The following is an 11,906-nucleotide window of genomic DNA, read 5'->3' as shown; positions in this document are numbered from 1 at the left end:
ATGATCCCTTATAGTGTGAAACCAGGTTCTTCTTCCTCTGTTACAGTGTGAAACAAGCTTCTTCTCCTTCTCCTTCTTCTTCTTCTGTTTCCAATAAAAAAACGAGACTCTTCTGTGTGATAAGAGTGTCAGCCACGTTTGATGTGATTTTTTTAGAGTGCCTCCGGGGCTCACTAAAAAGACCAGATCTCTCACTCCTCTCTCTCTCTTTCTACCATCAACTCTCTTTTCCATTCTCTCTCGTCTCCCTCCCCTTTTTCTTCATCTCTCTCTCTCCCCTCTCTATTCCTTCCACTCCTCTCACGTTCTCCTCTCTGTCTGTTTCCTCTACGTCTTCCCTCTCTCTCTCCCTATACATTTCTTCTTCCGCTTCCTCTTTCCATCGCCCCCTCCTCCACCTCATCTCCCTCTCCTTGCACCTTTTCCCATCTTCTGTTCCCACTCCCTCTCGATATTCCCTCTCTTGTTCCTCTCTCTTTTTTCAATCTCTCATCTCTCTGTCCTCTCTCCTCTTCCTTTCCCTCCACCCCTCTCTCAACCTCTTTCTTTCCTCCTCTTTCTCTCTTCTCCTCTCTCTCTATAACTCCCTCTTCCTTTTCCCCCCCATCTCCCTTCTCACTTTTATTCCCCCCTCCCTCTCTTCTCTCTATCCTCTCACCTCTATCTTTCTCTCCCTCTCCTCTCTCTAATCTCTCTCCACCTCTTTCTTTCCTTCTCTCCCTCTCTATCTCTTCTTTCTCTCCCTGACGCTCCCATGCCACATTTTCCCTCTCCGTTCACCATCCCTCCATCTCTCTGTTTTTACAGGAGGATGTTGTGATGAAGCCCAGCGTGCACCTTGCTCTTGCCATATGCTCCGTTCTCCTGCATAAAATCACACAGAATCACCTGAGCAGCGCCCCGAGTCCCCACGGCAACAGCAACCCATGCTTTCGGTGGGACACTGCACACGGCGAGGGACACTGCACACGGCGAGGGACACTGCTGTGCTTTGGCGGGGGGCAGACCCTCTGAGAAAACACACTGCAGCCAAGAGCACCGCCCCCACCTTTGTTTGAACCGCTTGAAATTCTGGTGTTTAATCAAGAGAGTCAGAGTCAAATTGTTTTCCAAAAATACCACAAATTGCCCTAAAATAAAACCAAATAAAAATGTTTTGCAACTTTTAAAAAAAAACTTTATTACAAGTCCTTAAATCTCTCTTTTTTAAGTGAAATGAGCTTCTGTGTTGAAAAAAGGAATCGTCAAAACCTAAACAACATCTAGTCAGTCCAAACCTCCAGCAGCAGCACATTTACTCCCATTTACCAAAGAGAATCTGGTCTGAGCCTCTTATAATCCGATTATAAAAGCTTCACAATGTTTGATCGTGCTCCAAAGCTTCAGAAACAGCTTCAGTTTGAATCAGACGTGAAGGGAAAACCAGCCTGACCCATTCCAAACTTCTTTTATTTAAATGTTTCTTTGACTAGTCCATAGTTCCAGGTTTATTATAATAGTGAACAGCCTTTTAACTCAAACCATTAGCACATTATAACATATTCAGAGGTCGATAAATGAAATATTCAATGTTGTGAAATCCTTGTTTTGCTTATTCATTATAGATCCTCATTAGTTTTTACCACAGTAATACACATTCTTGCTGAGGTAGTGTCCATTAGCACTAAAGGTCACATTTGATTCCGGTCAAAGGATTCCAAGGCCTTTTTGTGCTAAACTTGGATTTTTCTGTGTAGGTTTTCTCCCATAAACGTAAAAAAAATGCACAAACGAATAAAGTGTATTATTCATGAAAAACAGAAAGAGTTTTTGTCTTAGGAGGAGAGATCTTTTCTTTTTGAACGATTATTCATCAATACGTGCCTGAATTGGGACCTGAATAATAACGGTTGACGCTCATCTTGTCGTTGCTGGTGGTAACGACCGCGCTGACGTCGTGGCACGGACCGTGTCACATATACACAGTTTGGTTTGAGCTCGAAACGCTGAGTAAATCCAGCTGAACCAACACCATCGGTCACAGGTCGCACCGCCGCCACAGAACGCTCTCGTCCCGTCACCTCGCCACGTCCATACGGCTCGTGTTCTGTGTCATTGCGAGTCACGTTGTTCTGCAGGTCCACATTCTGAACGCACTTTGTCCCGTCGGCGAGAACTGTCACCTTTGTTCAACTCCCATTTCAGTTTCCCACGTGTTACTTTACCAGACGTTTCTTGAAAACTTAATGAGAAAAACTTTTATGCAGCTTTTATAGCTTTAGAAATTGTGTTCAAGTTTAGTGTCGGGCAAATGTACTGCACGTGGATATTTTGAGTGCCACGACAGCACAATGTTGTTTGGTCCTTCTTGTGTGATACTTCAATAATTAACGCTATTATTTGGAGCCATGTTTGTAGCACTTTAACCTCACGGCAAGAAAATGTGATTCGCACCCTTTTTGTGTGGAGCTTGTTCTTGGAAAAAGCAAATGACTTTTCCGATCCAATGCATAGAAGAAGTACTCATTTATGTTGTGTCAGTGAAAGTACAGATACAGAGCAAAAAAATGTAATATTACGTTCTCTGGGCCAATAACTAAAACTTTGGAGAACAAGCAAACCGAAAACGAACAAGTTTTGAGGATGTCGGGACGGTGTGTGTGTGTGTGTATGTGTGTGTGCGTGTGTGTGCGTTTGTGTGTATGTGTGTTTGTGCGTGTGCGTGCGCGTTAGTGTGTGTGTGCATGTGTGTGTGTGTGTGTGTGTGTGTTTGTGTGTGTGTGTGTCAAAGCTTAAACTCTAAACGTTTCTGTCATTTGACCAATGATGTGCCAAAATAACCAGACAAATAATAAGAAAAAAAGTACAATATTTGAACATCGCTGCGATCCAGAGATATTGGCTGGTATCAGTATCAGTATCGGTATCGGTATCGGTTGCAAGGTTGTGTCCATACATTAATGTAATAGGACAATATCTACTGCCATTATCTTCCATTGTTGACAGTAATTAACATATTTGTCATACTTTGTGGCTGATGATATTTCATTTGTCTTTCAAGGGAATGAACGCTGCGTTCAGTCTCTGCTCTGGGTTTAGAGACGTTCAGCAGATGTTTAAAGCCAAATCGATATTGGAACTGAAAAAGCTGGATCGATGCATGATAAATAGTTGAGGCTAGTTCTGCAGAAAACCAGCCCAAAAGGTGCACTGTGACAATAAACGTATTCAATGACCTTGAAAAACATGAATTACTGTGACTTCTGACCTGTTGTTGTTGTTGTTGTTTTATGGCGGTTGGCATCCAAGTGTTGCATTACCGCCAGACTTTATTCCTCAGACTTTGTCGTAGTTGTTGTTGTTGTTGTTGTTGTTTTATGGCGGTTGGCATCCAAGTGTTGCATTACCGCCAGACTGTATTCCTCAGACTTTGTCGTAGTCCTCAGACTCTGTCGTAGTCCGTAAAAGTACTCCTTCCATTGCTTTGGTGTTACAAAGCCCATGAGGTCATGATATGTCTTTGTGACTAGAATAGTTGTTGTTGTTTCAGAGACCAACCGGCTTTATTCCAGGGAGACTCTTCTTCATCTTCCTCTCCTTCTTTGACGTTCGGTGCTTCCACCGTACAGCTTTATTCTTCAGGCTTCATTCTATAGGCTTTAATATGTCCACTGACGTCGCTGCTTGGTAGCCGTGCGTCTACGAGACTGGGCGAGGACAGGAGACCACCCCCACCCCCATCTCGTCACTCTGATCACTCTGACTCCCCACAAGCAGACCCCCATCACTCCGACTCCCATTTAGCGCCTTTAGCCTGTTTTCTATATCTGCCCAATCAAGCTCCTTTGTTCCAAGGAATCTCCCTGCAGCTTTAGCAATGATCCTGATCCTTTCAGTTCTGCTTTGAGTCTGAGCAGCACAGTTTACAACATCCACCATAAAGAGTACAAAATCCTCTCTATCCACAACCAGGGTATTCTCATTAATTCTGGAACCTGCACACTTGGGACCTCCACTCTTGAAACCTTCACACTTCTTGGGAGCCACGCTGGCCTTTCTCATTTCGCCCTGGCTGGGAGCAGCGCTGGCTCCCCTCTCTGTATTTACTCTAAACTCGTTACTTGAAACTTTCTTGACTGCATCTGCATAGGATATACCTTGAGAGACCTTTATTTTCTGTTTTATGGCGGTTGGCATCCGTGGAGATTTAAATGCTGTAGTGATGAACATTCCAGAATGTCTGGATTGGGGTTGAAACAACAGATAACTCCCTTTGATCCCAGGACCGTTTCAGGATAAATGAGGGATTACATCCACATTATTCATAATAGTTTATTTGGATTTTACATGACCATCTAACCCTAACCATCATATTAAAGCAATGATGTGAACTGAATACATTTCACTTTCACTCAGTTTTTGTTTCATGTGGCTCGGCCCCGTTATTATATGAACCATAAAGAAGGTCAACAAGCTGACAGGTGCACAGCTTCTTCTACTGTACTTTGACCCGTCCGGCAGCTCAGGTTAAGGGATGTTTAGATGTCGTGATGTGACGCGAACGCAACTCTTGACCTTTCATAAAAGTAACTAAAACAAGCGCAGACGAGGGCCGCCCTTCATGATGGGGGGCCCCTCCTCCTCCGCCGTATCAAACAGGTATCAGTGCGTTCAATTGAAATGCTTTGTGTGACACTGCCATTGTTGGGTCGCGCTGCTGCGGTAACAGAATAAAAACAGAGGAGTTTTAAAATGCTCGGTGTGTCTTTCAGAGGAGAAAGTACATTATGCATTCAAGGACACTGTCACCGGCAGGAATAGATTCATATCAGGGACTATTGAAAGTGCTCCCTATGAAACAATCATGACCGTGCGCTCCAGAGGGCCCCGTTTACTGTGATTATAAGGACTGAACCAGACCTACAAAGAACTGGGCCAGGCCTAAAGCTGGGACTGAGGTAGGAGTGAAGCAGGACAACACCGAGGCATGAGCCACAGCTAAATCTAGAGCTAAAAGATAAAACAGGACCAGGAAACAAGGATTAAACCAGGAACAAGCAAAGACCAGATCAATATTAGTGTTGTTAATCCGAAGAAATCAAAACCAACATACAAACGTCTAAAACAGGCCAAAATCAGCTCTGGATGGAGACTAAAAAGGTTTTAACAATATAAACCCTGAGCAGACTAAGCCACGACTAAACCACGGCTAAACCAGAACTCTAAACTAGAACTATTACATGTTTAAACGAGGATTATGTCCATAACATTATGTCAAATTCCAAATTAAACTAAACCAATAATGTCTCTTTCATCTGTTACGTTTCATTAAGTGCAACTTGCTCAGCCACTCTTCAAACTGGCTCAGGCGGGGTTTGATCTGCCCGTAGGAAACAAAGTGAATATACAAATGATTTATCCATGAATAATTTCACACCAGAGCAAAGGAGCAAACATGAAACATTTATCCTGTCAAACCTGAGAGTGACATTATGTAAAGTCAACTTTTCATCATTTATAATGCAGTTTCCTCGTGGACTTACCTGGACTATTTTGTTTCATTTACACATGAAAAAGTTTTTGAAGAATTTTAATTCAATTTAAACCAGCAAGAGACTCATTCAGAACATGTCAGACTGTTAATAAAGTGAAGTTAAGTTTAAAAAAAAGCCAGTGAGTGTACAGAGGCTGCAGGGGCTTAACATGAGGCTTTTCAGGTGTTCACAAGAACAGACTTTACAACTGTACTAAGAACGCTTATGTACAATTTTTAGGCTGAATAAGTCCAAAAATGAAACCCTGTCACTCACAAATATAAGCTGCATTAAAACACGACACCAGGCTACGGTGTGGAAACAATTAGACCAAAGCTGTTTATTTTTGTATTTCTGGGTCTGGAATAAAAGTTGACTTTGGAGTCAGCAGCTCTTGATGTTAGCCTTATTTATATGGCTCCTCCTCAGTTTGTCAGCAGAGGAGCCCTTTTACGTTCTGTGCATGTTTTGTTCTGAATCGCCGCAGTGACCTTTGATGTGTTTGCCATCACCAGTGGTTTAACGGGCCAATCACATGGCATTTCAGGCCCACAGGCAGGACTGGAACCAATCACAGAGCAGCACTGTGGACGGGGCGGAGGTCAGAACAAACCTCAGACTATTTTATTTTTCAAAAAGGTGCACAGAACGGGACCTTGTACATTTGTGCATGATAAAGAGGACTGCGCTCTTCAGAACACTGGATTTAACAACATTTTTGTGCTTCTTCCACGTCGACCAATCAGAGTGAAGTATTTAACATGCCGATGGCTTCTGCGAGAACCTTCCCCGATTGATTCACGTGAAGCACTCAATTAACTTGAGTGAGACACAGATCAATCTGGAGAGAGCCAGGGGCCACAGGGGGGCGGAAGTGCACACTGTCATTGTGTCCTTGGGCAAGACACCTCACCCGCCTTGTTTCCAGTGTTCAAATTCACTGTATATGACTGAGAGTGTTGTGAGAGTGAATGTGGGACACGGATGGAAAATACAATCCGGCGTGTTTACAGCACATACATCATGATTGTTCATTAAAGGTGGAATGGACGATTTTTTCCAGCACATTTTTTATCATATTTCCTCGTGGCGTGGATAAATCATTAATCCTGCCACGTATCAATCATAAAACGCACCTACCGCTCACCTGCAGCCGTGTCAGGCTCGTCCCCACGTTTCCGCGTGTCTAAGCGCATTGATCTATCATAATATAGTTCCCTCAGTGTACGGGGCAAAATGAAGACGGAGAAAGACAGTTCGAGCTGACGCAGAAGTGGACAGACGTGGAGACGAGAGATGCGATGCGATGCGATCCGTTGCGCTAATAAACAAACGCACGTGTGTGTTGTATCAGTCCGCACGGGGGAGTGCGCATGCGCACTTCCGCCTGCGTTCTCAAATCGCCGAAAAATCGTCCATTGCGCCTTTAACATGCTGCGTCCCCAACAAATAAACTCATAATAATTGCTTTAATTTAAGTTGTGGTTCACGTTTTACTTGTTTTTCTTGTATTTCTTGTATTTCATTAATATTGAGGGCACAAATATATATGATTTGACTGATTAGAATGGATATACTAATATCCATTCTTATCATACAAATGACTATTTGGTGATAGTTTCCATAGAGATGTCATTGTTTAATTGGAATGTTCAAAAGTGTGAAATCAAACTGTTGATTTAATGTTAATTAATACTGTGTTTATCCTACATTTATTCAGTTACAGCTGATTTTGTCGCTAAAGAACTACATTCTTACTGTGAGCAGCCTCTCCACAGATCTGACCAGGCCTGAGGGTGTCCCCCGCCTGTCTTCATGGAGATAGATAAAGAGTTAAAGATTGGAACATTCAGGTATCACTTAATAATACCTGCACCTTAGCATTAACAAAGATAATGTATAATGAACACATAAAACTGGACAGAGTTAGAACATGTATTTAGCCTGAATTAGCTACATTGTTAGCTTAATTAAGGCTGTTCAAAGTGTACTCACTGTACATAATAAAAGCTCATGTTGAATACTTCACTCTGATTGGTCGACCAGAGACGTTCCACACTTCTAAATGATATTGTAACACGTGCAGTGCTGAGGTGTCCGTAGGGTTTGAAAAGCCAGAGTAAAGCGTCCCATTTAAAACTGGATTTGAACACTTGGTGCTGCTGCTGCCGGCGATACGTTTCCGCCAGAGGATTAAGTCACGGAAAGAAAGAGCTGAAGTCGGCGCTAAAAACGGCAAAACATTTGGGTTGGGTCTGACTCCGACAGCAGGTGCTTTATGTTCATTTCCCTCACTATTCACTGGGCTGATTAATGGCTCCACGCAGAACGGAGGTGCCAGGAGCCCGGCGCGGGGCCTTGAGAAACGGCCCAAAATGCATTCATGAGAGAGACTGCCAATTTACGGCGCTGCGAAGCTCTGAAAATACAGCTTATGTGTTTGCCTCTTTGGCCTTTGAAGCTCCTCTCTCACACATGCAAATCTTCATCATCTACAGAGAGACCCACAGTGTATAAATCTGAATAATCTTTTTCAATCGCCGCACAGGGATTCACAAAAACATACGGTTGGGTGAGTTTTATTTGCAAAATAAATATTTAAATATATTCATCTCATTCATAATAGCCAGAATTTACATTGCATCTTTACACACAAATATATCAGAAGGTTATAGTAGAAAGGGTTCCGTGTGAAATTTGAAGCTGCGTTTTTGCGAGGGGCTTATGTGGAAAAATGTCGAGCAAAAATAAGCAAAATAATGTGGAAAAATTGGACGCAGCGACGATTAATAAAAAATCTTGTGCCGCTGGTTAAATGGTCTGTATGAACTCTAATGTGCACTGCAAAAAGGCAAGGGTTAAAAAGACTTGAATTCAAAATATTTACTTGGTTTTAGAATCTGTTAAATTTACTACTACCAGTATTTATGTAAAAATGTCGCAAATTTGATGAAATATGTACTGTTTTTAAAAGAAATCTGCAAACAGAAAATCCACAAATGTTGAAATTTAACTTTGACAATTGACAATAATCGTTTGGAAGAATGACACTTTCTCTTCTTTTTTAACACTAAACTGAATTAATGACCATTCTTTTCATTCATTTGTGACAAGAAAATGCCTTCGATCTAAACTAGTTTGAATGACTCAACTTCTGCAATGATTTCAAGTCACTTTAACTGATAATCTGGTGTTATTGTGAGTGTGTGGGAGCAGATGTGTCACAGTGTTTGTCCGTGGATCATGGAAAAAGCAGACAAAAGCGCTGCGCAGAAGGTTGGGGCCGACATGTCATGCATAAATGATAAGGAGTGTAACAAACGGCGCTGTAAAGACGTCGACTCGATGGCTTTCCTCCTAAATGAGCGCCGGCTTGATTAGCGGGCTCAGTTCTTTAATAAAACAAGATTAAACTCCTACGCGTGGATGTCTTCAAATGGGGAATAAGGACCGTCTCATCTGGAAAAATGACACAACTCTACAAAAAAACCACCTCCCTGAAGAGTTTCGAAATCCGAAAGGAAAAAGCCCTGCTGGCCAACACAGGAATTACAACTATGACTACAGAATTGTTCATTGCAACAACCAAAAGAGGGATATCTTACATGACGTGAAATTACTTGAATTCAAGATTATTCCTTAAATTTCCTTGTTGTTTTGAAGATACCGAGCCCCTACTCAGATTGCGTTATACAGAAATAAAATAAATGTAATGTATGTATGTAACTAGTTGATATGTTGAGATGACTTGATTTCAAACACATTTTCTGGTTTATTCCAATCAGACTTTTAACTAAACCAAACTAAATACATTGTGATGATGAATGAATTCAAGCCCTTTCAACGCAGAGATATTCCTTTTTGCAGTGTGTTGCGATCCCGGATTAGCATGTCCGTTCAAAAACAGTTTGTTATTGTGCTTTCTTTAATCTGTGCATCTTCCTCCTGCTTTGTAAACACTGTCGCTCCAAACCGCCACAGTCGGAGCTGCCTCGGGAAGCTTTTCTTCTGCCTCGCCACAAAGAAGTTTCTGGTAAACACTTGATCACAAACTGGAGGGCGCCTGAGGGGAGAAGGGCTAATCTGAGAACAACCACAGGGTTTGACTTTAGCACGAGCCAACCATCGCTGACTTCAGTCCAGATTCACACTTCAGCCAGTTTAACTTTCAATACTTCATTTGTTTTTTGGGCAAAAATCGCAGAAAATCATTATCTATAGATTTATAAAATGCATCTTTCATTTAAAAAGTCAGTAAAAATCATGTACATTTTCCATTTTGTAGATTTTGTAGAACATTATATTGCAATTTATGTCGTTACAAAAACTAAATGTTGACTTATGTATTTTTTAACTTGATCAAGGCAAATGTTTCAATATTTAAGTGATCAACTTGAAATGTATGGGTTCATTTGACCAAAAAACTATACTTTTAATAGCCTCAATAAAGCATAAACTTAGACTTAATTCATAATGAACTAGTTTATTAAGAATACTTTAGGCTCATCTCAAGAGGTTTATAAAGTAAATGTCAAACTAGTAACTACTTAATTAATGCCCTAACTCCTAACTATTTAATTAAGCAAGTACTAAGCCTTATCATTCTGAGTCAACTATTTGTTCTATATGAAAACAAATCTTTCTTCATGCTTTATTAAGGTGTTATTAAATGTAAAAGACGATTGTTTTTAGCGCATGGGCTTCTCATCTTGAAGTGGTTGGTTAAATGACTCAAAAAGCTAGTGACTTTTGTTGGCGAGTTAGCAAAAGCGGCTAACGTCAAGCCCTGGTTCGGTTACAGTTTGACGTAAAAGTCACACCAGCGAAGTTATAAAGGTAAACGTGTTGTTGTTGCTATCGCTGACGAAGTTGATTTGGCACTCCTCCAGCCGGGCGATGTCCCCCAGGTCCAGCTGTGAAAGCAGCTGCGTAGGGTCCGTTTTTGTGGTCAAGATTTTTTGTTTGTTGCGTCGGCTTTTCACTTCCTCTTCCGCGCTCTCTTCCTCTTCCTCGGTGATGGAGCAGAGCCTCGTGGCGCTCCCCGGGTTCTCGGCCGGCGGTCGGTAGTGGCACTGTCCGTTCAGCAGCCTCCTCAGCGGCATTAGCGGCACCGCGTCGTCGCCCAGGAGCTGCTGCTGCACGTGCCGGAAATCGCTTTGCCGCTTCAGCCTTTTGAACTCGCTGAAGGCCGACGTAGCATGGTGGTACAAGCCGACGGCGATCGCTTGCGACTTTTCCGACTTGCTAACCAAAACGGCGTGGCACCTCAAAACCACCGCCATGTTTTTGACTTGGTGTCTGTAAATCCACGCCAGTATTTTGGGTCGGCAGGGGTCGGCCGCGCAGTACGTAATTCTGTTCAAGGAGTAAAGATGCACAGGCTTCTTTTTCCCCGACTTATCCGCGCTCATTCGAATCCCATGCGCCCCGACGGTTAACCTCATCTTGATGCTCTGCTCGCCAAAGTTGCTTCTCGCCCATATTTTGGCCACCGCCTCTTGCGTACAGCCGTCGCCCTTCGCCGTTATCGTTACCACGCTTCCCAAGTATCGCACGTTGTAAACCGGCTCCTCCTTGTTGAGTTCCACCTTCTGTCGTTTGGTGTGGAAGATGTTGCCCACCCATTCAAAGGGGCAGTCGGGCAGGAGGTCGGGGCAGGAGCGCAGGAGAGACGAGAGGATGGAGTGGTACGTCAGTCCCGCTCCTAAGCTCTTGGGTTTGTTCTTGCTCTCCTCCTCCGTCAGAACAAACTTATTCCGTCTCCAGGGCAGCATGGCGAGCGGCGAGTTGGAGCGGTTGAGCCCCTCTCTCTGCCGCGTGTGACCCTTGGGGGAAAAATCACAAGTGTAAAGCAGAAGAACGCCGGAGAAAGGAAGAGGATGTTGGAGAAAGAGTGGAGCCGCGCCGGTTTGTCGGAGCACACTGTCTGAATGCTCCGAGCGCTGGCTGTTCTCGTCCTCCCTCGCTCCTCCCTCTCGTCTCTCTCCTCGCTGTTGTTTCCTCTCTTTCTCTGAGCCGTCTGCGTCATGCCGCGATGATCAGAGCTGGAGTTGTTTAGCCCAGCGATCCAGCCCCCTCTTCTCCTTCCTTCTGTTCCTCTTCCCCAAGTCTTGTTTTGCTTCCAAATCAGACAGATGGAACAGAAGACTGGAGTGGACATTCCGCTGGTAACCGACGGTGACCGGAACCCACCACAGAAGCCATAGTTCCACTATAATTTCCACTCGGGTTTTAAAAAATCAACCAATAGTAAAACTAGTAGTGAAACAAGTGATGATACAAAGGAAAATTACATAAACAGGATGAAATATGACCTTTCTAGAACAGTTTAGAATGATGTTGAACTTGAGCAGACTCTTATTTTTAGGTGAAAATGTCCGTTCATAGTCTAAA

The 11,906-nt window shown here is 43.1% G+C and overlaps 1 protein-coding gene across 1 annotated transcript; it reads right to left on the bottom strand.

Moving 5' to 3' along the window:
- Nucleotides 1-9,992: 9,992 nt before the first annotated feature.
- fam43b (family with sequence similarity 43 member B) lies at nucleotides 9,993-11,654 on the bottom strand. The gene has a single exon (XM_072449268.1). It carries the CDS (start codon nucleotides 11,285-11,287, stop codon nucleotides 10,328-10,330), a length of 960 nt encoding a protein of 319 aa, XP_072305369.1. The 5' UTR covers nucleotides 11,288-11,654; the 3' UTR covers nucleotides 9,993-10,327.
- Between the last annotated feature and the right edge of the window lie 252 nt (nucleotides 11,655-11,906).

Source organism: Eucyclogobius newberryi, unplaced genomic scaffold, assembly GCF_026437365.1.
Source record: "Eucyclogobius newberryi isolate DKJ021-1_F unplaced genomic scaffold, fEucNew1.0.hap1 SCAF_17, whole genome shotgun sequence".
In the NCBI taxonomy this organism is placed as follows: domain Eukaryota; kingdom Metazoa; phylum Chordata; class Actinopteri; order Gobiiformes; family Gobiidae; genus Eucyclogobius; species Eucyclogobius newberryi.
This window is presented reverse-complemented; position numbering and strand designations above follow the sequence as displayed.